This window comes from Solanum stenotomum, chromosome 6, assembly GCF_019186545.1.
Source record: "Solanum stenotomum isolate F172 chromosome 6, ASM1918654v1, whole genome shotgun sequence".
Classification (NCBI taxonomy): Eukaryota; Viridiplantae; Streptophyta; class Magnoliopsida; order Solanales; family Solanaceae; genus Solanum; species Solanum stenotomum.
The window spans coordinates 34,773,122-34,798,395 of NC_064287.1; the positions used below are offsets into that span (position 1 = coordinate 34,773,122).

Below are 25,274 nucleotides of genomic sequence, written 5' to 3' on the forward strand. Positions count from 1 at the left end.
TAAAAAAACAAAATTAAAAGAAGTCAAAAAGTAAGAGAGAGAAATAAAGAAAAAAAGATAAAGAAATAACTTAAAGTGAAAAAAATTACATTTTTAATCAAATTAACATGTGTCATGTAATGATTGGTGTGCACACACTTGCTTCTTAAAATCCGGGACTGATCGAAAAATGAAATAATAATATTTGTTTAAAATTGTTTAGTGGAGTAATAGAGCGGTTGCAAAGTTAAAGCGTCTTTTTAAAAATTCGGGACAACTACAGTGGTGACTTTATGTCTTTTCTCTAAATTATTAGTATTTGTTAAAATTAAAGAGTAAAGAATTATATCCCCAAAAAATAATATTTTTTTATAAAATAAAACGTACATATTTTTCTTAACCCACTCCATCACTTCCTCTCACCGTATACCCCCCCCCCCCGTATTGTTTTAGTTTTTTTTTGTTTAAATTTCTTTTATGAAAGGATTTTTTTTTTACTTCCCCTCCCCCCTCAAATAATAATTTAGATATTATTTTAATTTTTTTAAAAAATAATTCTACTCACTCCACCTAATCCTTTGCTTCCAATTTTTTTCTCATTTTGTGTTAGATATATATATATATATATCTTTCTAGGAAAATATTCCTTACTTGTTGCCGCAAGACATTTTTTTAAATAAAATTTTTATTTATGTTATATTCAATACACAAGTAGAAAAAAAATTCAAAAAACATATGAACATATCTGACACAAAATGAGAAAAATGTAAAAAAATAAATAAAAAATTAGGAACGGAGGGTTAAATAGGGTGGGTAGAATTTTTATTTTTTAAAAATAAAATAATATCAATTTTTTTGGGAATGAGCAGGTGGTTTGGGGGAGGGTGGAAGTATGAATTATTTAAATATATTTTATAAAAGAAAATTTAAAAAATAAAAGGATGGGGAATTGTTTGGGGGGTGGAGGTGGGGGGGAGGAGGTAGTGGAGTGGGGTAAGAAAAATAATTAATTTTTTTAAAAAAAAATTATATTTTAGGGGGATAATAATACTTTAATCTTTAATTTTTAATTAATATTAATAGTTTATTATTTAATTTTTATCAAGGTGAAATATTTTATCAATGTGGATGCCGTGTCAAGGTTTTTTCCAAAAAAAAAGAGTGTGTATTACACACACCACTGAAGTGTGTTTCTCAAACTAATAAATGATAGTTTATGTATGAAACTCACACTCTCAATAGTTTAGGTATGAAACTCAATAAAAGAAATATTTTAAGTGTGTTTCTGACACTTATCTCTTTGACTATTACTTTCCTGAAGAAAAAAATTTGAGCTCTATAAATTGAAATTTTTTCTTCTCATATTATAACACAATACTGACATTCATGACATAGTCTTTAGAATAAAAGAATTATGTTTAAAAAGAAATTATTCTCTCATGATTTTATATTTTCATTTATAGTAATATTTTGGGTTAATTAGTTAAATCATATCAAAATATTATAACTTCTTTTGGTATAGTTATCTGATTTATCATCTTTACAATGTGTAATCATTAAATTTTACATAATGTCCTGTTATTTCAATTTCTACACCATATCCGATTAATGTAATTGCTCAATAGAGAATAGAGTTTAAACTTGTGTAATTACATTTTGATGACAATAGTAAAAGAGAAAATGGCCAAAAGCCCCCCTAATCTATATCCGGATTTCCAACTACACACTTTAACTTTACGGGAGTCCTATCACCCCCTAAATTGTCTAAAACTGAAATAATTACACCCTTGAAAAGCCATAACCACATCTATATTGACCTGTGAATTTCACGCGTTTGACACGTGGAAATTTAATATATTTTTTCAATTTTCTTATAATTCCTTTCCCCTTTTTCCTATACTCTCCCAATTTCTTCAAATCCTAAAGCAACTTCTTCTCCCAATTCTTTCAAATTCCTAAAGTAACTTCACCATTACTTTAAACACCAAAGTCCATCAAAATTGGATTATGAGGAACAAGAGAGAGATGAGAGGGGGGGGGGGGGGGGGNGAGGGTTTTTAATGTTGTTTTGGTTTTCGCCGGTGGCGGCGACAATGGTGGCGTTTCGCCGGTCAGTCGAGCAGCGGAGAGAGGGAAACCTAAAAACAAACTTAAAAAAGTGAGGGGAGGCAAAGAGAGATGACGAACAAATCAAATTATCTCGGGGAAAATGAGGAAGAAGCATGTAATTGATTGCTTGAGATTTGAGATTGATAATTAAAGGATCTATAAATGAAATAAAAAAAGAAAAAAACATTCTCATTTGGGAGTTCAATTGGATTTGATGTAAACCTAATTTGCTTATTTTTTTTTTCAAATATGATCCCAATCCCTTTTTTAGGTGATATAAATACATCTCATTTTATTTTTAATTGATTTGATTGGTTTATAAATTATTTTTACATGAGATTTTAAAAGCTTGTGTGAAATCAACAATGGTGAATCTGGTGAAGATGGTGGTGGCAATGGCGGTTTAGAGATGGTGAATGGTGGTGGAATTTGATTTTTATTGCTATGGAGAATGACAATAAATAAAAAATAAAAATACATATATTTATAAAAAAAGATATTAAAAATAAAGTTTTAATATTTGCCTTTTGTGCTCACTCTTTCAAAGAGAATGAAATACACTCACTTTGCCAGCTAAGCATTCAGGGAGATAATTATTTCAGTTTTAGACAGTCAGGGGGGTGAATAGGACTCCTGTAAAATTAAGTGTGTAGTTAAAAATCCGGATATAGGTTGGGGAGGCTTTTGGCCATTTTCTCATAGTAAAATGAATTGATTTGATATAGACGACACTGCAGAATTCCATTTCTTAAACAATTCATTAAAGGTGTGTTTGGTATGAAAGAAAAATGTTATCCATGAAAAATGTGTTCTTGGAAAATAAGTTTGTTTCTAATTTATTTTCTTATGTTTGGTTGGTAGGTATAAAAATATTTTCTAGTATATAAATGGTGAATGAAAAATATTTTTAGAAAATATCTTTTATTTTTCTCTAGAGAGTACAAAATAATTTTTAGAAAAATAGTTTCTAACCTAAATAATCAATCTGATAAACGATCCGGCGTTGGACCCTAACACCTGATCTGAAACCTGCCCTCTACTCTCGATACGAGACCCAACATTTGAACTAGAACCTGACACTGACCATGACCCGAATCAGGTTACGATCCCAAGACCTAACCTAGGAACTAATCCACTAGAGACCTGACATTCGAACTAGAATATGATCCCGACACCCAATTCAGGACCCAACTTTCAAAACGGGATACAAATTCGACATTCGACCTCGACAATTGATTCGAGATTCAAACTCGACACCTGGTATGAGACCCGACCTCGACTCTCAACCCAAAAACCGTCTTTGATGACACCTAACCTTGACTCTCAACCCAAAATCTGACTTTGACACCCGACTCAAAACCCCATCCAACACCTTATTCAGGACTTGACCCCGAAACTTGATCCAAAATTCGACCTTTAATTCTAACTCGAGATCTGACCCCGATTCAATCTAGAACTCACGAGTTCGGTCTCGAATCAAGATCGAGAGTTGGGTCTCGAATTGAGAATCAGGAGTCAAATCTAGGATTAATATTGAGAAGCAATATCTGAGATATAAATTAGGATGAAAAGTTGAGGTGAGAAGTTTAAAATGATTTTGAAAAATGTTTTTCTTATTTTTGAAAGAGAAATCATTTTCTTTAAATTTGAGAAAATTAAGTTAATTTGAAAAATATTTTTCAAAACATTAATGACACATCATAGTTGATCATTACAGTGTAGTGTAGTGAATATAAAAATACTATGAAGTATGGATGGAAAGAATTAACAAAGTGGTCAAATTGTTTAGGACAACTAAGCATTCAAAAACAACATATGATTAAAATTGAAAAATAAATTCACGAAGCAAGATTGTTAAAACACCTTTAGATTTAAATAGATTAAAAAATTATTTGATCCTAACAACAAAATTGCAGAAGTATAACTAAACATTATATAAAACAAGATAATTGAGTGATTGTTACTAATGTTTTAAAAAACATGAATTCGGTGATATTTTTTTAAAAATATTTTCAAATGAAAGTTTTGAGGTCTCACAAGGAATTTTTCTTTGAAAAACTTTTTTTTTTCAAATGTAATAAATAAATAAAAATAACATAATACATAACCAGACAAAGGCAAAACAAATATATATATCCACAAAAGAGCTAAAAGCAAGCATATAGTCTCTATATTTTATGGGCAAAAAATTTACGATAATAACATATTTAATGAAATTTCATAAAATAGGATTTAAAAAAAGATGGCAAGTACATATATCATATCACAATCTCGTCATTTGGTAGAGTGTATTAATAAAATTAACACATGTATTAACTTTATTTATTAGAAGTACCTTGTTTGGTGCACTATTTCATGCTAATTAGTTATACAGTTTATTGTGTATTGGAGAGTGTATTACTAATACGATGGATTCTAGGTATTAGTAATGAAAAATGATTTAATGCATGCATTAGCATTTTAAAGACACAATTATCCTTCAAATCTCTTTTACATCTTTTTTACCATAATTGTAGAGGATATTTATATAAAAAAATATTTTTGTATAATGCATGTTATACATCAAATCAAACAATACATAAGAAATAATCTATGCATAACTAATGCAAGCATTTCTAATAAATTTTATTTAATATTATTTTTATACATTTTACCAAACGACCCCTCAAAAAAGAGGTTATTTTGTCAACATTAATTAACAAATAAAAAGTGAGAACTGATTTTTTTGGTTTTACATTTAGTATAAAGTATCTATTAGAATAGTAATAGTTAAATTCAAAATTTCAAAATACTATATATATAAAAAAAGTGTTTTTTATTTTATTTTTATATTTTTGAAAGAAAAGGAAAAGCGAAGAGAAGCTAGTCTTTTTAGTAACAATGTCTGTCTGTCTGTCCCCCGTCGCACTGTAAGTAACCGTGTCTCTCTCCTCTTTACAGTCCCATTATATATAAAAAAAATAAAAAGAAATATTCTTTTAAATTGAATAAATATTATTTTTAGTATAGTGAACCAATATTATTGAAGGAAGGTGGATTAGTTTCTTTCTTTTCCGCTGCTTTTAAAAGTAAAGTATAACAAGTTTAGTAAAAATGGTTAATTATAAAGAGAATGGCAAGTTCTACAGAAGTTTGCTGCTGCTGACAACAATACTACTACTACATTATAATCAGTTCCCAAGGGTTTTCTTTTCTCTCCATTTCTAGGGTTTCTACCCAACCTCTCTAGGGTTTTGTACCAACATCCATTCATCACCTTGATTTGTGGTTACCAGTTGAGCTCTGCTCTTGTCTACTCAATTGAGATCGATAGCGACAGTAGAAATGGTAGATCTTTGTTATGGCAATTGGTAAAAGTTTAAATCGGGCAAGATCGAACATCCTTTGATATGGTGTCTTGTAATGTTAATTGAGAATTGGTGTAGAAAAGAAGAATCAGTGTTGTAAACATGCATTTTGGTAAACTCGATGACTCTCCCATGTTCCGTAAACAGGTTGCTTCTTTTACTCTTTTGCTTTGTTTTTAGCTCTTAATTATTGCTTCACTAGTTAAAGATCCATAATTATGAAAAATTTTACATTCTCTCACTTTGTATTGTGGTTTGGGTGAAACAGCTGCAATGTTTTGAAGAAAGTGCTGAATCACTAAGAGAAAGAAGCTTGAAATTCTATAAAGGATGTCGAAAATATACGTGAGTGTTCAGTTGTTTTCTTTTTTATTGTTGGCTTGATAAAGTATGCTTTGTTCTTTTTCATTTGGTTTCTTATGGAGAATGCTGACGCAATAGTGAGTAATCTACAGTAATTGCTGTTTTAATAGAAATTCAATTTTTCTAAATGAATGTCATTTCATCTCACTACACATTTCCTTCAATGGAATGTAGACATCATTAGTTTCTGGTGGTATCATTTAATGCCCAAATGACTGCTTGATTTTTATCTTTCTATTTTCATTTTTGTAGATTCTTTCTGATAATGAAGTTTTTATTGAACTATGAACTTCTAAATTAGTTGGTTTTGCATCACAATCTAATTTTTAGAAAGAAGAAAAAAGAATACGAAAGAGTGTCTTCTGCTAGCTAAAAAGAGGTATGCTTCCTGGTGTCTGCAACAAATGATTTAATAATCTTCTTAGAATCTTGTTGATGTATCTTTCCCAAAATTATACTAGTTGAAACCTATTATTTTGGGAAGTCATTAGTGTTGCATAAAATCCACAACCTTTTTATCAGATTAGTGCAGGGTAGTTCAGCTGCCTGTCAATGGGCAAGGTCATAGTGAAAGTTTGATGATTTGTGTTATAGGGATTGAGTGTTTATATCAGTTCAATAGTTTGCTTTCATAAGTCCTTTTATGGTTGTTTTGTTGATTAATAAACATCCAACCTCTTTTCCTATCCTTGGTGAATTTGTAGAAGTTTTCAAGTATCCAGTTTTCTGTTCTACTTTCAGGGAAGGACTTGGAGAGGGATATGATGGAGATATTGCTTTCGCGAGTGCCCTGGAAACATTTGGTGGGGGGCACAATGATCCCATCAGTGTTGCATTTGGAGGTATGTAAAGAGCTGGTACATACATTCATATGATGTTTCGCAGCTACAAATGTTTATCCTAGAGCACTGGGATCAGCACTCCACACACCATTTTCTCTGTCCACTTTTGTAATTTTTTTTCAATTGTTGATAACAATTCGCAAAACATGAGATGCACTTCTTGTGGGTTCATAGATGAAGAGACATCTCACAGAGCAATGGAAGCATGAAAAATTATGGTCTGGGAAATATATGATTTATTCAATCCTTGCCGTTCCCTTTAGAAAACAATCCAGTAACCTTCTATAGATGTTTCAACGACCACTAATTCACTGACTAGTGCCAAAAAAAAAAGTCATCCACTATCCTGATTGTAGTCTCAAGTCCCTCTCTATTCTTTATTTTATTTTTGGTTTCTTTAGTATCTGCCTATTTGGTATCACCATTTGAGGGAACTGGACAATGAGACTTGATCGTTGGTTTAACGTGGTACTTGTTTATGTAATCTGGAGTTGGGATCACATCTCCAATTATTCACATGCCATTTTTGACGAGAATGTCATGGGCGTTGAGAAAACTTCCTGGACCTGTTGTGCTTATTCACTAAGTAGAATTTACTATAGTTGTTAGTGATAGTGAGACTTAAATGAAGATCTTCTGCTTTGCAACACTTACAAAGTATCCACAAAGTATAAGTTAGTGTCCGACTGAAAATCTGCACAACTTTTCTCCCCTCATTTTTGGCATCAGCTAAATGGCGTTTTTCATCAAAAGTTTGTCTGACCTGCATAAAGAGATTGGCTCTACTAAATGCAGAGACACCTTTTCAATATTCTAATTATAGTGCTTTGACCTTTATGAATTCATCCTTCCCCACTTCACTTTGCAAGTAATAGTTTCAACATGTGATCTGTAGTTGAATAATGACCCATTAATTGTTCAGTCACTTACTCCGTTCTAAATGTAGGTCCTGTAATGACTAAATTTACTATTGCTCACTTACTCCGTTCTAAATGTAGGTCCTGTAATGACTAAATTTACTATTGCACTGAGGGAAATTGGGACTTATAAGGAAGTTCTTCGGTCACAGGTAAAGTTTTCAGTATCTTTTGTTTCTCAATTTCATTTTATTGCCGCAATATTACTTCTGATGCTGTATTTCTCAACTCCTTATTTGGGGCAGAAAGCAGCATTGGTTACCTTTCAAGAGATGACTTCAAAACATCTATTCAATATTACCCTTTTCTGTGGGGTGTGCTTCTGAATTATTGCCTTGACCAGTTACTTTTCACCTTGATATGCAGTGTGTGGCTACTAAGTAAGCACATTTTGATTGAGCTCTATTTTGAGTTCTATTATGTCCTCGACACTCATTTCCACAATATCTGTGTTAAAATCTTGCCCATTTACTTTAAGCAGGATAATTTATCCTGGGATAACTAGCTCCCAACCAAACGACCCCTAAGAACACTAACTCTGAGTTTCACCTTCTGCGACCTAAGAAATATGGTTCTATTTCCTGATCAAAAAGAAATATGGTTCTTTTTTCTGTTCCCTCTTCTTTTTCTCTCTCCTTTTATGCAAATTTGAATGCTGACTTTGTTTGTCAGTAATTTATGAAAATTCTTCTTGTGCTAGTTGAATTATTTGCTGTTGTATTTCTACTTTTGCAAAATTTTCTGATCCCTTTGACATTTTATTCTTTTGCCTGGCGGACTCTACTCATTCTATCATCTAATTTCTAGATATTTCCTCCTTCGAGGCTCTCCTTCCTGTGGAAAGAACAAAAATATAACTGCAAGTGATTTCTTCTCATCTGCCTAAGCATTTGAGGGCAGATTTATCTGGTACCTGTGTTGTTGGGAGGTAGCAGGAACCCGATGGAATGGTCGAGATACACACAAGTTGGCCCTAGAAAAAAAAAAATAGAACTGCAAGTGATCTATTTAGTCTGATAGTGGCATATGCATTTAACTAATTGCCTACTTCTCCAACATTCATACTGTCTTCTCAGGTTGAGCACATGCTGAATGATCGGTTACTGCAGTTTGTTAACATAGATCTGCAAGATGTCAAGGTACTACCATTCTTTTACTTCCTTTCTATTCTAAAAGGCATTTTTAATTACTAACTCAGGATATGTAAGTGTCTCATGACTTTGGTCTAGTGTTAAGCGAAGTGTGTGCTCTGTGGGATAGGCACACATAACAGTTTTGAACCCTGCCATCGTCAAAAGTCTGGTATTTTAGTGGATAATGTGGAGGGTGGCCCCATTATCTGCCGAGTTTCGAACAATGCGCCATTGGCCTTTGTGGGTTTCTCGGTCATTTTAAAAATGAACAAAAACATCTATTTGTGAAAAACCTGATTTTGTGGGCTTACATACCCAAATATAAAATGGCTGTGTAAGTATTTGCTACAAGGAGTTCTCTTTGTGCAGGAAGCTCGGAAGCGCTTTGACAAGGCAAGCCTAATTTATGATCAGGTATTCTTATTCCTAATTCTCATTAGATGATTATAAATTTCACTATCTGATGAACTGAAGATATATTTTTTCCAGTAGATAACTATTCTGTATGCAGAAATTACTCCTCTATTAACAACAACAACATACCCAGTGTATTCCCACAGAGTGAGGTCTAGGGAGGGCAAAGTGTACGCCAACCATACCTCTACCTCAGAGGTGAGGTAGAGTCTAGAGAACCTGTTTCCGATAGACCCTTAGCTCAAGACAAAAACAGACTAAAGAAAGATGTAATGGAAGTACAAGAGACAATAGGTAGTAACAAAACAATAAATAGTAGCAGAACAGTACTACAACCAAATAATACTACAATCGAACTACACGAAACAACATATATCAACAAAATCGAAGAACAAGAAACTACAAGCACAACACTAAGACTACTAGTAAGGGCACCAAGATAATGCACTCCTACCTACTAGCATGAACACACTCCTACCTACTAACCTTCTACCCTAATTCACGTCCTCCACACCTTCCTATATGTTGGCAATGGGATTAAAAGACTTAATTTTCCGAAAATGTTGTAGTGCTTTGCCACTACATATATATTATCACGATATTCCGGTTTACCTTGATCATTTCCTCCCATTTAAAAAATTCTCCTGGTGATATATTTAAGCACTTCAATGGGGTTGAAGGAACTTTTTAAGTTTGCACAAAAAACTTGCAAGATAATTGGATTTCTGAGTTAAATAATAGGAACACTTTACACTTTCTCTGTTGGTGATTTAAGGATTTTCTATTATATCAATTAACATTATATGCTCCATGCTGCAGGCCCGCGAGAAGTTTTTGTCACTAAGGAAAGGCACAAAAAGTGATGTTGCCAGTTTACTGGAGGAGGTATTGACAGACATAGCAGCTAACCATTCATTCTGCCTATAACCTTCTGAAGTCACTCTTATTTAACTTTTGCACATATTTTTGCCTACTTTGTAAATAAAGGAAGGGAAAAAAACTTACTTAACACGACTATAACTCTTCCAGGAACTTCATAATGCAAGATCAACTTTTGAGCAAGCTCGATTCAGTTTGGTGAGTGAATCTGGAGCTAGAGCATCTCTTAGACTTTTCAATTCAAAAAGTGTTACCACAATAGCAATGGCCTGTTGACTTGTTTTTTTCTTTTTGAATCCTAAATCCAGGTAACCGCTCTTTCCAATGTTGAAGCAAAGAAACGGTTTGAATTCCTGGAAGCAGTTAGTGGTACAATGGATGCTCATCTTCGTTATTTCAAACAGGCATGTCATACAGTTGGGGGATATTCTAGCCTATTTGTTTTCAATTTCTCACATTCTATTTCTATTTCTATCTTTTAGGGATATGAGCTTTTGCATCAGATGGAGCCATATATCAATCAGGTTTGTCTTTGTTTTTGGTTTCATTGGTGGCAATTTGATATTTGATTGAGGCCGCTTCAATTAAAATCACAGATTAGGTAGCAACAAATTTTGGTTTATTTCCTACAGAAAGGTTAATGATCAAAATTTACATTTAGGTAACGGTAAATGAGAATACTTTGCATCCTTCTGCAACTATCCTCAGTTTCTTCTTTCTTTTTATACTTAAAATGGTCCCAGCTGGCACTTTTCATGTCTCACGAGTCTCAACACGCACAGGAAACATTCTTGTAATGTTTCAAGGACTATTTCTTATGTGTTACTCCCTTTCTTCCATTTATGCAGTATTATTTCATTACTAGTCCGTTCCAAAAAGAATGGCAGTTTCTATATTTGAAAATAATTTTTATTTTGAAATTCCTATTTTACCCTTAATGAGAACCTTTTGTATTCACACATATTATTGTGGGTTTAAGACCACAAGTTTCAAAAGTTGGTTTCTTTCTTAAACTCCATATCGAGTCAAACTACGTCACATATAAGTTGGAAAAGAGGGAGTGTATTATGTAGCATTGATTCATTGTTTGTCAGGTGACCTAGAATGACTGGAATTGGGAGTTATTGAACGCTTGAGTTGATGCCGATGTGACATGATATTTGAAATGCATAAATAGTAATCTACATCTGTTGCTTTCTCTAGGTGGTAGATAGTCAAGTGTCATTTATTTTTTTGCAGGTCCTGACTTACGCACAGCAGTCTCGAGAACGCTCCAACTATGAGAAGGCAGCTCTTAATGAAAAGATGCAAGAATACAAGAGACAAGTAGATCGAGAGAGCAGGTGGTTGTCCAATGGTTCTAATGGATCTCCTAATGGAGATGGTATACAAGCCATTGGCAGAAGTTCACACAAGCAAATAGAAGCTGTCATGCAATCTGCTGCAAGGGGAAAGGTGTTGAAACTATTATATCATTGAAAACCTTTGCATTAACTTTATTGTACCCTTTATTATTGCTTTCATGATCTTAAGTACTCCTTTTGTTTACCCTTTGCACCTATAGTCAGCTAAAATTACAGTGGTCTTTCAGGTTCAAACCATTAGACAAGGTTATCTATCAAAGCGCTCATCAAATTTGCGGGGAGACTGGAAAAGAAGGTTCTTTGTTCTTGATAGCCGTGGAATGTTGTACTACTATCGCAAACAGAACACAAAACCATCTGTGAGTATTATAGGCTGGGATATAAAAGGTATACCATCAAACCCTAATTTGTGGTCTATTGACACTTTCTGATCTGCAGGGGTCAGGTAGTCAACATTCTGGCCAGAGAAATAGTTCAGAGCTTGGTTCTGGACTTCTTAGTCGCTGGCTTTCGTCCCATTATCATGGTGGTGTACATGATGAAAAGTCTGTTGCTCATCATACTGTAAACCTTTTGACATCAACTATAAAGGTTGATGCTGACCAATCAGATCTGCGGTTTTGCTTCAGGATTATCTCCCCTACAAAGAGCTACACCTTGCAGGTGAATTGCTATTGAATTTTCATGTTGGATATCTCATGCCAACCATTGCATTGTTGTTGCAGGGTGGAGTTTGTGCTAGACTTGTGAGATCAAAATTTACCGGTTTCCCTCTTATTGTAGGCAGAGAGTGCCTTGGACCAAATGGATTGGATTGAGAAAATAACAGGAGTTATTGCTTCTTTGTTGAGTTCTCAGGCCCCTGACAGGGTAACTATTGGAAGCTGCTGTACATTTTTGTTGCCTTTACTTCGATGCACAATCAATAACAATGTACACTCTTTATTTCAGTGTTTGACTGCCAGTCCTATGGGAAGTGGTCATCATCGATCTGCCAGTGAGAGCAGTTCATTTGAAAGTTCAGATTTTGACCCACCTGCAGTTGAAGACCATCCATCTGACAGGCTTATCTCAGCACATCATGATCGCCCTTTCAGAAATTCACAACAGCTACGATCTGCTCCAAAAACTGAACAGCCAATTGCCACACTACGTAGAGTATGCGGGAATGATAGATGCGCTGACTGTGGTGCTGCTGAACCAGATTGGGCATCTCTAAATCTTGGTGTTCTTGTTTGTATTGAATGTTCAGGTGTTCATCGTAATCTTGGTGTGCATATATCAAAGGTGAACTTTTAGATTTTGCTACGTATTATTTAGCCACAGGCTATATTGCCTCTTGCTGGGATCTAAAATTAATTTCTTTTCTATGCAAATTCATAGGATCTAAAATTTATTTCTTTTAGGTGCATATTCATTTGTTTCTAGTTAGAAAAGTTAAAGTTGGGAAGCCCAAAAGTGTCTTCTAGCAACTCCATGGATTTTATATTGTATTTAACATTGTAGAGTTTTATTAAGATTTCAAACTTTTAAGCAGTAGAATGGTACAAGATCTTCTAGAAGGTTGTTTCTTATTCTCATATTTTTATTGACTGAAAACCAGTTTGTTTGTTTAGGAGGTTGACACCCATGTATTTCTGCCTGGTTCATGGCTCCAATATATTTGACTATTTAAAATTCCTTAGGTAGCTGAATAGTCAGAAAAATGAAATTTCTGGTGCTTCTCTTGATGGTAGCTTTAAAGATACTTGTGATATTGGTGTACTGGTAGATTATGAAACTTAAGACTAACTTTTGCAAGGGATGCATGCCAGTTTCTTATTTCTGACAGTTGGAGTTTGTTTAGAAAAGGTGTGTTTTGAGCATCTATTTGTATTAACTCCTCTGAACATTGCATTTGAATGGCCTTTCTGTAGTTAACCAGTTGACGGTTGTTTGGTAGCCGGATAAGAAACAAGTTATCCATGTATTAATTTCCGTATAACTGATACAATGCTTGGTAGGTATATTGGAAATAAGTTATTATTCATGCATAAAATTAATACGAAGTTTGGTTGACAATTTAGAAACTGCATAACTAATACATGTATAAGTTACGAGGGAATCTATGTATTATTTTATGCAAGAGAGAAGGTGGAATAACTAATACATGAATAACTTATCCCTGTATGTATAATTAATATCTACATAAAATAATACATAGATTCATTCATAACTAATCCTTACATTTCTAATACCTGCAAAACTCTAACCAGCTACCGACGACCCCTTATAACATTTATATTGGTGCATTGAGTTGGTTTTCTGCATCTTGTCCTCAGTTGTGATCATCTCTCTGCAGGTGAGGTCACTCACACTTGATGTCAAAGTATGGGAGCCTTCTGTTATAGCTTTATTTCAGTCGTTGGGGAATACCTTTGCAAATTCAGTCTGGGAGGAGTCACTGCAAGCTCGAGGTGCTTTCCAAGTCTCCGCTGCCAGGTTAGTTACCTACTCAAATCATTTCTCGTCTGAAGTTTATCTTCATCTTTCTGATATAGCTTAAACATTGGAAACTGAAGCTCATACAGATCTGATAAACAGCAACAGCTCTACATCAGCAAGCCAAGTCATGCTGATCCCATTTCAACCAAGGAGAAATTCATCCATGCAAAGGTCTACCATCATTCTCCGTAATTGTTTATAAAAATGTGTTGTTTAATGCTTTTCCATCTGTCAGATTTGTAGAAGAGACATCTTTGGTTGTGTGAAGAGTTATATGACGAAAGATCTTGTGGTAATGTTTTAAGTTTCCTGTCACTGTGAGTCTACAAGGATATCAAAGTACTAGCTTGAAAAGTGCAGTCTGAGATGAATGCCATCAAGAAGATTCCTTTTGTCCTGTTTTTGTTCTTGGAGCTCTGATTTTGATAAATTCTATGGATATCATGTGTTTAGAAATAAAGTCTCTTGACATGTTTGGGAGCTCGGTAATAGTGGCCCGAGGAATCGAATTATGGAGAAGGACAAATATGACATTCAATCTTCAACCCATAGCCCCCCCCTTCCCAAAAAGAGAGAACCCAAATAATTATAGAACAAAATAACAAAAAACCTAATCTGCTTCTCACATCCATAGTCTGTAGTTTGTGGGGAATGATGTCTTTAAAGTTCAAAACACTCAAGTGCACCTACGTCATTTGGCTTGCATGCAAGCCAGCCCTTGTGTTTATGGGAGACTTGAGTTATTGTTGGCTGTCTAACTTGAAAAGAAAAAATCTGTCTTTCAAGCATAATATGTTCATTTTCTCCAATAGCATTGGCTTCACTTTAATTTTTATAACTTTGGCAATACTTTCCTGGTTAGTATTAATTCAATATTTTTTCCATTATCACAGTATGCAGATAAATCATTTGTTCGTCGGACGAAGGACGGTCACACTGCGGCACAAATGATGTGGGAGGCAGTTCGAGCTAATGATAAGAAAGCTGTGTATCGCCTTATTGTAAGCTCTGAAGCAGACGTTAATGCTCTTTACAAGCAAGTTGTGTCTAATTCTTCCTTAACCCTTGCCAAAGTAATGCTGTTACAAGAACAACCATACACTGATCAGAATTCTACTTGCTTAGAAATGGACTTGGCAAGTCCAAGTGAGAGGCTTATAGTTGGGGACTTCGATGGGTGCTCCCTTCTACACCTTGCTTGTGAAACAGCTGACCTAGGGATGCTAGAGCTTCTTATGCAATACAGTGCAAATGTAAATGCTTCAGATTCAAGTGGTCAGACACCACTTCATTGGTGTATTATAAGAGGCAAAGCTGCATTTGCTAAGTTGCTTCTTGCAAGGTAATCAAATGTAGCATTCTGTGCTTATTCTTATATATTTCCTCATCAATGTTTCATTGGGCTAGGTGGTGATATTTCTTAATAATCTTCCTATGGGAAGTTGCATCTTCCTTACAGACTTATCTTTCTGCAAACCGTATCAGTAAGCAATGGGATTCTCCATCTGTTAAAATTTGTCCTTGTGTGTGATTTAACTGCAGGGGTGCTGATCCACATGCTTTGGATGGGGAAAGTAAAACCCCTTACGATCTTGCATTGGGCTCAAATTTTGATGACGTTGATGTCCTTAATCTCTTGTCAGACGCAAATGCTTAATACATTCAAGAGAGTATATACCAAACGTGGACAGAGATTGAAGCTGTACCCTTTGTTTGAAATGAAACCAGGGTTTCAGTTCTTTGTAATTATGCTAGTAAATTTTGTGCTGACAGATCTCCATCGAAAGACACCGCTGCTTGTGCATTAAGGGCCCTCAATGTTGCATGTTGTGGTCTGCAAGATTCCTGGGGACTACGCGTCCGAATCTTCTATTGAAGTAAAATGTTAGGGTGGTCTTTCATGCTTGATTTCGGAGGTCAGATGCATTGGAGGGTTGCAGTCTTTTTGTGTTGTAAAGCTGTTTTTTCACTTAGCAGTTTTATTGGTTTTTGTTTTTAGAGTTTTTTGTGGCAGGTTCTAGGCATTGGCCTTGGGTGCTGGTATTTTGTGTACATTTTGCTGTTAATTTTAACTCTTGTGGTGTAGCCTTTGTAGTTTGTATATCTAAATCTAAGTGTTATTTTAACTGAGGGAAAATGATTTGCCTGCCTGTCCCTTCACTGGTTTAGTACATTTGGTGGTGTATGGTTATGAACTTTCCCACTGGTTTGTCCAGAGGTAAGTCTTATTATTATTGTGGTGTTCGCTGTACCAACTTGTTTGCGTGGTAGAAAAAGAAGAGAATAAACACAATTGGAAATGGTCTAAATATGTCATTTATGTCGTAAAAGAAAGAGAAATATATAAATTTTTCTTGGAGCTTGACAAGTACTCCATAAAGAGAGTTATGACAGAGAGTTAAGTCTTTGTGTCACTTTTTTTTATGCGCCTATTAATAATAAAGATTTTTTCAAGTTACAAGAATTAAATGATGTTCATTGATTTAGTACATGGACTTTAAATAGAGTTACGAAAGAGAAATCCATATGCATTTATAATATTTCTCCTTGAATGTCCATAGATAATGTGGCTTGTTAAAGCTTTAAAAGGAAACTTTCATTGAAAAAAAAGGATTTCACATATATTGTAATGCGTCTCGAGTGTTGTCTCATTAAAAAATTTATTAGGTAAATTTAATGGGACAAAATCCTAGTTAAGGGGAAAAAAGTACATTGCATATTTTACTCTTGATGAAAGTTTTAATTGATCTCAGAGATAACACATTCTAATTTTATATCTTAGTTTCTCAAATGTTGATGTTGACAACACATTAGTGAATAAATCTGCAAGTGTTACTTGAACAAATTTTTCGTACATTTACCTTACCATTTTATTAAAGATCATATGTGAATTTTTTCCTGATAAAATATGCTTTTTCGATCTCCTTTGATGTATTCTCCCTTCAATTGAGCTATGCAGTCAACACTATCTTCATACAATATTGTTGGATTTTTTGTTTGCTAAGTAAGATCACATAATTACAATATAAATATGTTGAGTTATTGTTCTCAACCACACACACTCTCAGCTGGTTACATGAATAACTATCATCTCTACATGATTTGAAGAAGTGACAACTATTGTTTGCTTCAGTTAACATCGTGATATAATTGAACCTCAATATGTTATATAGCCTATTTGATATCGGGCTTTTTGTGGGTTAGAAATATATCCTACATTTGTATAATTGATCATTTCTAATTCGGATGCATTAGAATAAAATAATCCTAGACCAATTATTCCTTGAAAATATATGAATATATGGTTAACACCTTTCAATATCTTCTTGTTGGGCAATAAACCTACTGCAAAATAAATATCTGACCTGATATTGTTGGCAAGGTATAATTAGTGCCCTAATAACACAGATATATGAAGTTTTATCACCAAGAACTCTTCATTCTTTTTGAGGTCAGAATGAACTTTTATTTGATCTCACAATCATCGGGGTACTCAGTCGGTGTGAATTATCCATGTAAGATTGCTTTAAAATCTTTTTAGTGTATACTGATTGATGAATAAATATCCCATTTGTCAAATGCTCAATCTATAGGCCAAGACAAAATTGTCTTACCAAGATCTTAAATTTTAAATTCTTTCTTCAAACACTCAACAACTTTTGAAAGCTCTGTAGGAGTGCCAATGATATTCAAGTCATTAACATACACAAATCATATCATATATCATATATATATAAAAGAGAATCCTAGGCCTGCATACGTGGCGCCATCACAAACCAGAATTTCCTTTTAATTATTTATTTCCAAAACTAGCCTTCCCCTTTCATAAAAAACTGTGACGTTTATGAAAAACTGTGACTTTTATGAAATATTTATGAAATATTGTGACTTTTATGAAGAGTTGTGACTTTTATGAAAAATTGTGACTTTTATGAAGGGTTATGACCTTTCCAAAGGGTTGTAACTTTTCCAAAGAGTTGTGACCTTTCCGATAAGGCACAATAAGCATTTGTTCACACTACCCTTTGTTGTCTATAAATAGAGAAATTTTCTGCCACTATTATTTGTACGTTTTTTTTCGCTATAGGGTAGTCGAATTCAAATACATTAATTAAGCTTCTTATGAAGTTTGTTTCATTCCTCAAAGTTTTCTTCCTCCTATTTCATGGAGCTTAATCTTTACTATAAGTCATAATGATTCATGTAACTATGACAATTTTTTTTTGCTATTTTGGTGACTTTTTTTTAACTCTGTTAAAAATTTCAGCAATGATGATTGAAAAATGATCCTCTTTTGTCCCTTTCTACAAGTTTCTTCACATAAACAAATAAAATTAATTTTAATTTCAATGCGACATTACTACTCTTGCACCTCTCAATCCACAACTCATAACGCTGCTGAAATGGTTGAATTCATTACATTTGGTTCTTTAGTAAGCAAAACTTTTATTTCTACCACTATTATCTGTAGGTTTTTTTTCTCTATAGGGGAGTCGAATTCAAATACAGTAATTAAGCTTCTTATGAATTGTGTTTCATTCCTCAAAGTTTTTTTCCTTCCATTTCATGAAGCTTAATCTTTTATTGTAAGTCATAGTGATTCATGTATCTATTGCAATTTTTATTGCTATTTTGGTGACTTTTTTTGAACTCTGTTAAAATTTTTAGTGAGGATGATTGAAAATTTATCTTCTCTTTTGTCCCTTTCTACCGGTTTCTTCATATATTTTTTGGGAAAATTGCTTGTGGGTTGTGCTATATTTGATAGCACACAATAACAAATATGTGATAACTAATACGGAACCAACGATGAAGTTTGTTAAAAGAACCAAACAGATTGCTCTCTTGCTTACCACAATTAGTATATTATTTTGATTATTTTTTCTTAGGTACAAACATTTTGTATGCCATTGCACTCTTTCTAGAATATTAGTATAGAGACAATTAGTCCACTTCTTTTATCACAAGTTAACTAATTTGTCATATTTTTTCATCTCTTCTTTTCGGGCATAATAAGAGATCAACTTTTCTTGAAACTAACAAATGTCCAAAATACACTATGATAAAAATATTTTTTATCGGCAATAAATATGCACATTAACGAAGAGTGCTAGTCTTACCAACTATAATTAATTGTCATTAGATTCAATGTTGCTATAGACTTTAGAGACATTTATAAAGAGTACCAATTGCCTTTGAAAATACATATTTAGCGAAAATTAAGCTATTAATTGCCGTTAAAGATCATTTATGTTGTAGTGATAACTCTTTCTTTTGAGAAAGTTTTTTGACTTTTTGATAAGAAGTAATAACTCTTTCTTTTGGCTTCTTTCAATTAAATTTGTGAATTGTAAACTTGGATACAACCCGACGGACTATCTTTTTCAAAAGTATGTTAAGCAACATGCCTTTTTCTTCTTAACTGTTAGGAAAGTAAGGTCGTCTTTATTATTATTTGTGAATATTTGTGAGTGCAAGTGCTCACAAAATTATGCTGTGAGATTTTAATATGTTACGTGTCAAAATTTTTGTTTAGAATATCCAGTTGTGAACAGTTCCATTCAGATGCCACCTACTGCTTGGTTGATAATTGCATTAATTCTTTGTAACTGCATACTATAACCATAACAATAACTATGGTTCAATTTCAAATAAGTTAGGGCCGATGATATGAAACCTAAGCAATAGTAATGACTATTCAGAAACAATGAGGAAAAACATTTATTATACAAATAATTTTAGGGTCATTTTTAACATATACATGATACGACATACTATAATAAAAAAGAGATTGATGGAGGTTCATAAGAAAGGAGCCGAAGATCCTCTATTTGAATTTAGTTAATTATGTTCTTGTATGGACGTGATGTTCCACTTTACTTGGAAATGTTGTTCGAGGCTTTTTGGTCTCTTCTTTATTGTCTAATGTTGTTCTTTATAACTTCTTGAAATTTAGAAAACTTCGTTACTTCTGACCAACTATTTCCATGGAGATTTTCTTATACTTAAAATCTCTCTGACTCATAATTTTTGTATAACAAAAATGAAAATTAAAAAAATATAGAACTTTAAGATTTTGGAGGAACACTTTGCCTTGAGATAAAATGTTCTTGACAATTTAGTGTATGGATCGAAAATATGAATATTACCAAATGAACATATGTAAGCTTAATAAAATAGTTCAATTCCGTGCGAAGTACGAATATTTTACCTAGTATTATAATAAATTCAGATCCAATCTTCTTATATAAATACAAGGATAATTAGAATTATTTTTCTATCCTTTCCTTATCAAATATTGCTAAGCTAATTATACCATATTTGTCCTTATTGTATCAATCCATATAAGAATATTTGAAGCTTAGTTAAACAAATTTCTTTCAAATTTTTATATGCTTCAGACACTTTGAATGCTTAAGGAATTTTCTTTAAAATGTCATGATCCAATGAGTCATATAAATAGGCTGTGAAAAATTCAGATGCATTTCAAGATTTTTATGAACTGTTAGATTTATTAGATATCTGAAGGTAATTGTCTCTACCACAAGAGAATATGTCTCCTGATAATCAATGCCAGACCTTTCCAAATTTTTGGTGTTAAAATCGTGCTTTATATCTTATGACTCAATCATTTTATTGCGTTTTAAAATAAAAACTCATATGTACCCATTGTCTTGACATCTTTAGGTGTTCAAACTATTGATCTGAAAACACACGTTTTCAGTGTAACAATTTCCTTGAATTGCTTTTTTTCATTTTGGCCAATCAATTCTTGATCTATATTTATCGACAGATTTAATTTTAAATTCTCCTTTTGTTGCATTATTTCAACAACATTATAAGCAAAAATATTGTCAACCACAATATTATTTCGATTCCACATTTTTTTTTATCATGACATAAGTTATTGAGATTTTTCATTTTCATTATTTTTTTGTACTTGGTCCCATCATTTGTTATGTATATCGATCCGTTTCATTGTTATTAAGAATTTATGCGATAAATACCGGAGTTACAATTTTTATATGGAGTTGAGTTTAAGTAATAATTAGCTGTGATTTTATTAATGTTTTTTTTTTTCAAAATAGAGAAAAAAAGGAATGAACAGATTGCTTTAGGGCCGCTATAGCGGGGCCAGTATAGCAGGGCCACTGTAACAGTGTTAAGCAGATGCTCATGTGGTTCTTCATCAATCTCCCTAGAAGGAACAAATATTAATGAACTTTGTATCAGTAGCTTAGTGTCGAGGTAGATTGTGATTGACGAGTAGTATATCATGGTTAGTAAATGTGTTCACAAAATACATATTAGATGGAATTAGACAGGAGAATCATGATTAGACCTGCCTGCCAACATCACGTTATGAATGGATAATAAACAATGTATGAATCATTTTGTGTTTGTATGACCTCTATATGAAACTATCATGTGAATTATGTGAGGGTGTCTAGCGCGATAGAACTTGTACTCCACTAATGGAGTGGTAACGCTAATATGATAATAACTCGAATAAAAGAGTGTCATTTAATAGTTAAATCTCTGATCATGGATATGGATATGAAACCCCGGTAAGGAGATCAATGAATTCCTAGTTGTTTTATTGGAGTTTAGACTTTATTATATATATATATATATATATATATATGATAAATGCTTAACTATGTCCCCTTTTTCAGGGCATAGATAGTCATATAAAATTTAATACTCAACTTTAAAGGTCGGGGTCGAACCACATGGATTAGAAGATGGGGTTGTTCTCAAATTGATTTTGTAACCTAAAACTAATTAGCAAATTGAATTGTTAACACACATGTATATAAAATGAGATATTTTTTAAGAATAACAAAAGATTATCAATATCAAGTATCCAAAATAATGAATCAACATAAATATGATTTACCAAAATTGGAAACAACTAGGGATGTATGCATTAAAATGGAGTTTCAATACAATAAGTACAAATTAATCACAATCAAATTGATTGACACATGTATAACGCTTGGTCTAGGCTACTTTCGATATTCTCTCAACTATCAAATGTATATCCCATGAATTCTCTCGAACTTCAAGACCCTTACCAATAAAATACCAAATTGCTTGAGTAGATAGACTTTCCCTAGATCATATCATTAAATGAGGAATTATTTGGATTATCCTATCTCTAGATCAAATCCGTAGAATAATTTCACCAAATTCTCACTATTGAGTTTTACCCAACTCCATTTTGCTTTCTCAAGTCAAAATAGTGTTAGAGAGCTCAATCAATATTTACAACCATTGATTTTAGATTACAATTTCAAGACAACAATAGATCCATGTAATATAATTGATTTTAGAACTAATTAATCAACACCCATTTAGTTTTACACTCACACCTTGCGCACACACCCGTAGCTATAGATTTTGCTACTCATAATATAGGAAATAAAGATAATACCCATACAGAAAACCTCAATGTCAAGATAATTTGATTAAGAAAATCGTAAATCCAAGCTTAGAGTGATGCAAGTATGATTTTTATTCCTCTACAAGCAAGGGAAGTTCTTAGCTAATTTCTATCACTACTAAAAAGTGCTCTCCTTTCTATTCCCAAGTGGAGAAGATAAATGTACATAATTACACAAATTCTTATTCTACTCTTGGGACCTTCTAAAGAAAACACTTAATTATTCAAGTACATTTTTACCCTCAAGCTTTCGCTCCTTGACTTGCACTGGACCAACGAGACACCAATCCACATTTGTGTAGTGCTAATCGCATCACCGCTTCAACCTTTAGTTCTACAGTAGCACCTGCTTTGAGAACGATGAAACACCAATCAAGAATTGTACCATGCTAATGAGTCGTATATGCGAACGTAGTCTTTCTTCAGTCAAGCCGACATCAATTTCTTCACCTGTATCCTTCAATGATTTTAAGCTCCAAATCTATCAAAACTTGCACTTTTTAAGGAGTGCCTACAAAAATGAGAGCTAGGGCCTAAAATCCCCTCACTGAGCATAAAAATATAAAAATAATTCATGAATTATAGTTCAATGAGTTGGTAAAATATCGACTCATCAAACCCCCAAAGTTGAACATTGCTTGTACTTAAGAAAAACACTCACTAAGCGTAAGACTTGAGCTTAGCCACACTCAAGATAATAATTGCATAATTACACACTAGATTCAAAATAACAAAAACAAAAAACTCTAAAGAAAAGACTTTATATATATACAAAAACAACTCACAATTGGTTCCACCACCACTCACTAGGTGAATATCTTTCAAAACACTTTTGAAGCACAAAACTGAGACAATTTCTCATTAAAGCATAATTTCAAAGCATCTCAACTCAATGACATCAATCTGATTTGCCTAAACATTCACAAGAATTTATCACATTCATGCAACTCAATTGAAATCAAGACATCACTATTCAAATGAAGGATGTAATGCCACTCACACAAGAAGGAATCTAACACACATATGAATATACATCCAAGGGATTATAGATCATGCAAAAATGCTTATTCTCACAAAGGAATTCAAGTATACACACATTGGACCATAGGCTTTCCCTGTATGTATGCAGATCACCAATAATGTAGATTGACAAGACTCTAAATCCCTAAGGACTTGCTGGTTTAGCTTAGACTTGGGAAAAAGGTCTTTGGTCAAGTGGCTTTGATGCATCCATAATACTTTCATTTGTAAAATTATCACACCACTCATATTTTTGATTCTCTTTGACCTTATTTCTTCTTTTACATGGTGTTCACTTAATTCAAACACTCAATTTTCTCTTCAATTGAGGCATGTGCACACTGTGAGCTAGCACCAACATTTCATTTTCCTTCTTAATATTGTTTTATCTATAAACTCATTTAAGCACTTTTCATTTTGAAGTTTATGATGCCCTATGTTTTAAGCTCATTCCTCTTTGTTTCCTTGATGCATAAATCCCCAAACGGCTTTTCTACATCATAACTCAAACAATTTTCATTCTCCCCATACTTAGGCTTTTAGCCTACATCATAAATCATTAGCAACTCAAGAGATATAAGGGTGAAAAAAATAGAGTATCACAAATTGTCAAGGTATGCAATATGATGGTCAACAAAACTCAGTTCAAGCTTAAAGGGCTGACTGAGATTGAGGGATTTTTTTTTAGGTAAAATGGCTAGTCAAAAAGGGCCTAAGTTCATCTTTCAAGCCAAGAAATACCTAGAATTTTTCCTTGAAATATATTTTGAGGCACTAAATCACGTCCTCATTACTATTTTATGTCCATTTCTAATATAAACTTGCTTGAATTTCAGCTATGAGAGCTCATGGACAAAATAAGGACAATTGAAGGCAAAAGAAGTCAAAAATATGAAAAGGCGAGGGAATAGGCGTGGATGATGATCGCCGAACTCATTCAACGAATCACCGAAGTGAGCCCAAGCTCACCAAAAAGATCAGAGAGTTATGCTAGTAAATGAGATTTTTGGGCTTGGAAGAGATTGATGATTTATTTCTCATCTTTTTTCAACCAATGAGCTATTATGGAGAATCATTTTGATAAATTACTTTTTATTTTCAGCATGATTGGCTAAAACTCCATAGTCTTAGGGATGTGCTTATGTAATGAATGCTTAATTAGCATGTGGGTATATGTGATTGCTTAATATAATGTTGATTTAATACAGGTTCACCTATTTCTTCACGATTTATTGTATTATTTGAGGTTACAAATTTTTTTCTAGCGTAGATCTCTAATATTGCTTATGAGAATGTTCTAGAGTGGAAGAAATTACTGATAATCTCTGGATTTAATTCATGTATTAGCCCTAGCTTGGTAAAGTATGGCTAAATTAAAGTTGGGATAAAGGTCTGAAAAATACCTCAATTTTGGTCGAATTTGCTGTTGCGATTCTAAGCTTTCATGAAGACCTATTACCTCCCTAGACTATTTAATACCGTATTTTAAACATATATATTTGCCCACGTGGACATACAAAGTAATGCAAAATTATAAATAGTAATGTGTCCACGTGGGCACATATATACCTTTAAAATACACTATTAAATAATTCAGGGGGTAAAAGATACGATATTAAATAATCTAGGGAGGTAATAGGTCCTCATGAAAGTTTAGTATCGCAACAACAAATCCGACTAAAGTTGAGATATTTTTTAGACTCTTATCCCATTAAAGTTTTGAGTTAGTTTTTAATGTTACACATGTCGGGGTTTGATAGAATCCATATGAAATATGATGATTGATAGATAATCATTAACTTAGTCTACCAGTTGATAATAAACTATTTATAACAATCATGTTTACCCACTATGTGAAATTAACATTCATTTACTCACACTCCTATGATCTCTATTATTCGTGAAAACTCCTTTGTTCTAAGCTTGCCATTGAACTTGTTGACATATTGTTAACCATCTTCAAATTTTTAATTAAAA

The 25,274-nt window shown here is 33.2% G+C and overlaps 1 protein-coding gene across 1 annotated transcript; it reads left to right on the forward strand.

Annotated features, from left to right (window-relative positions):
- Positions 1-5,215: 5,215 nt before the first annotated feature.
- Positions 5,216-16,004, forward strand: LOC125867108 (ADP-ribosylation factor GTPase-activating protein AGD3). The gene is made up of 19 exons (XM_049547535.1): positions 5,216-5,582; positions 5,704-5,780; positions 6,540-6,640; positions 7,639-7,709; positions 8,634-8,696; positions 9,060-9,104; positions 9,924-9,989; positions 10,134-10,181; positions 10,292-10,387; positions 10,466-10,507; positions 11,223-11,438; positions 11,575-11,706; positions 11,786-12,010; positions 12,131-12,217; positions 12,299-12,634; positions 13,689-13,828; positions 13,909-14,002; positions 14,725-15,173; positions 15,374-16,004. The coding sequence occupies exons 1-19, from the start codon at positions 5,538-5,540 to the stop codon at positions 15,486-15,488; spliced, it is 2,448 nt and encodes an 815-aa protein (XP_049403492.1). The 5' UTR covers positions 5,216-5,537; the 3' UTR covers positions 15,489-16,004.
- Positions 16,005-25,274: the final 9,270 nt, after the last annotated feature.

Coding starts and splice junctions, on each gene's coding strand:
- LOC125867108 (XM_049547535.1), top strand. CDS start 5,538: ATGCATTTTGGTAAACTCGATGACTCTCCCATGTTCCGTAAACAG. Junction 11,439..11,574: donor AATCTGCTGCAAGGGGAAAG/GTGTTGAAACTA, acceptor GTGGTCTTTCAG/GTTCAAACCATTAGACAAGG. Junction 13,829..13,908: donor TTCCAAGTCTCCGCTGCCAG/GTTAGTTACCTA, acceptor TGGAAACTGAAG/CTCATACAGATCTGATAAAC.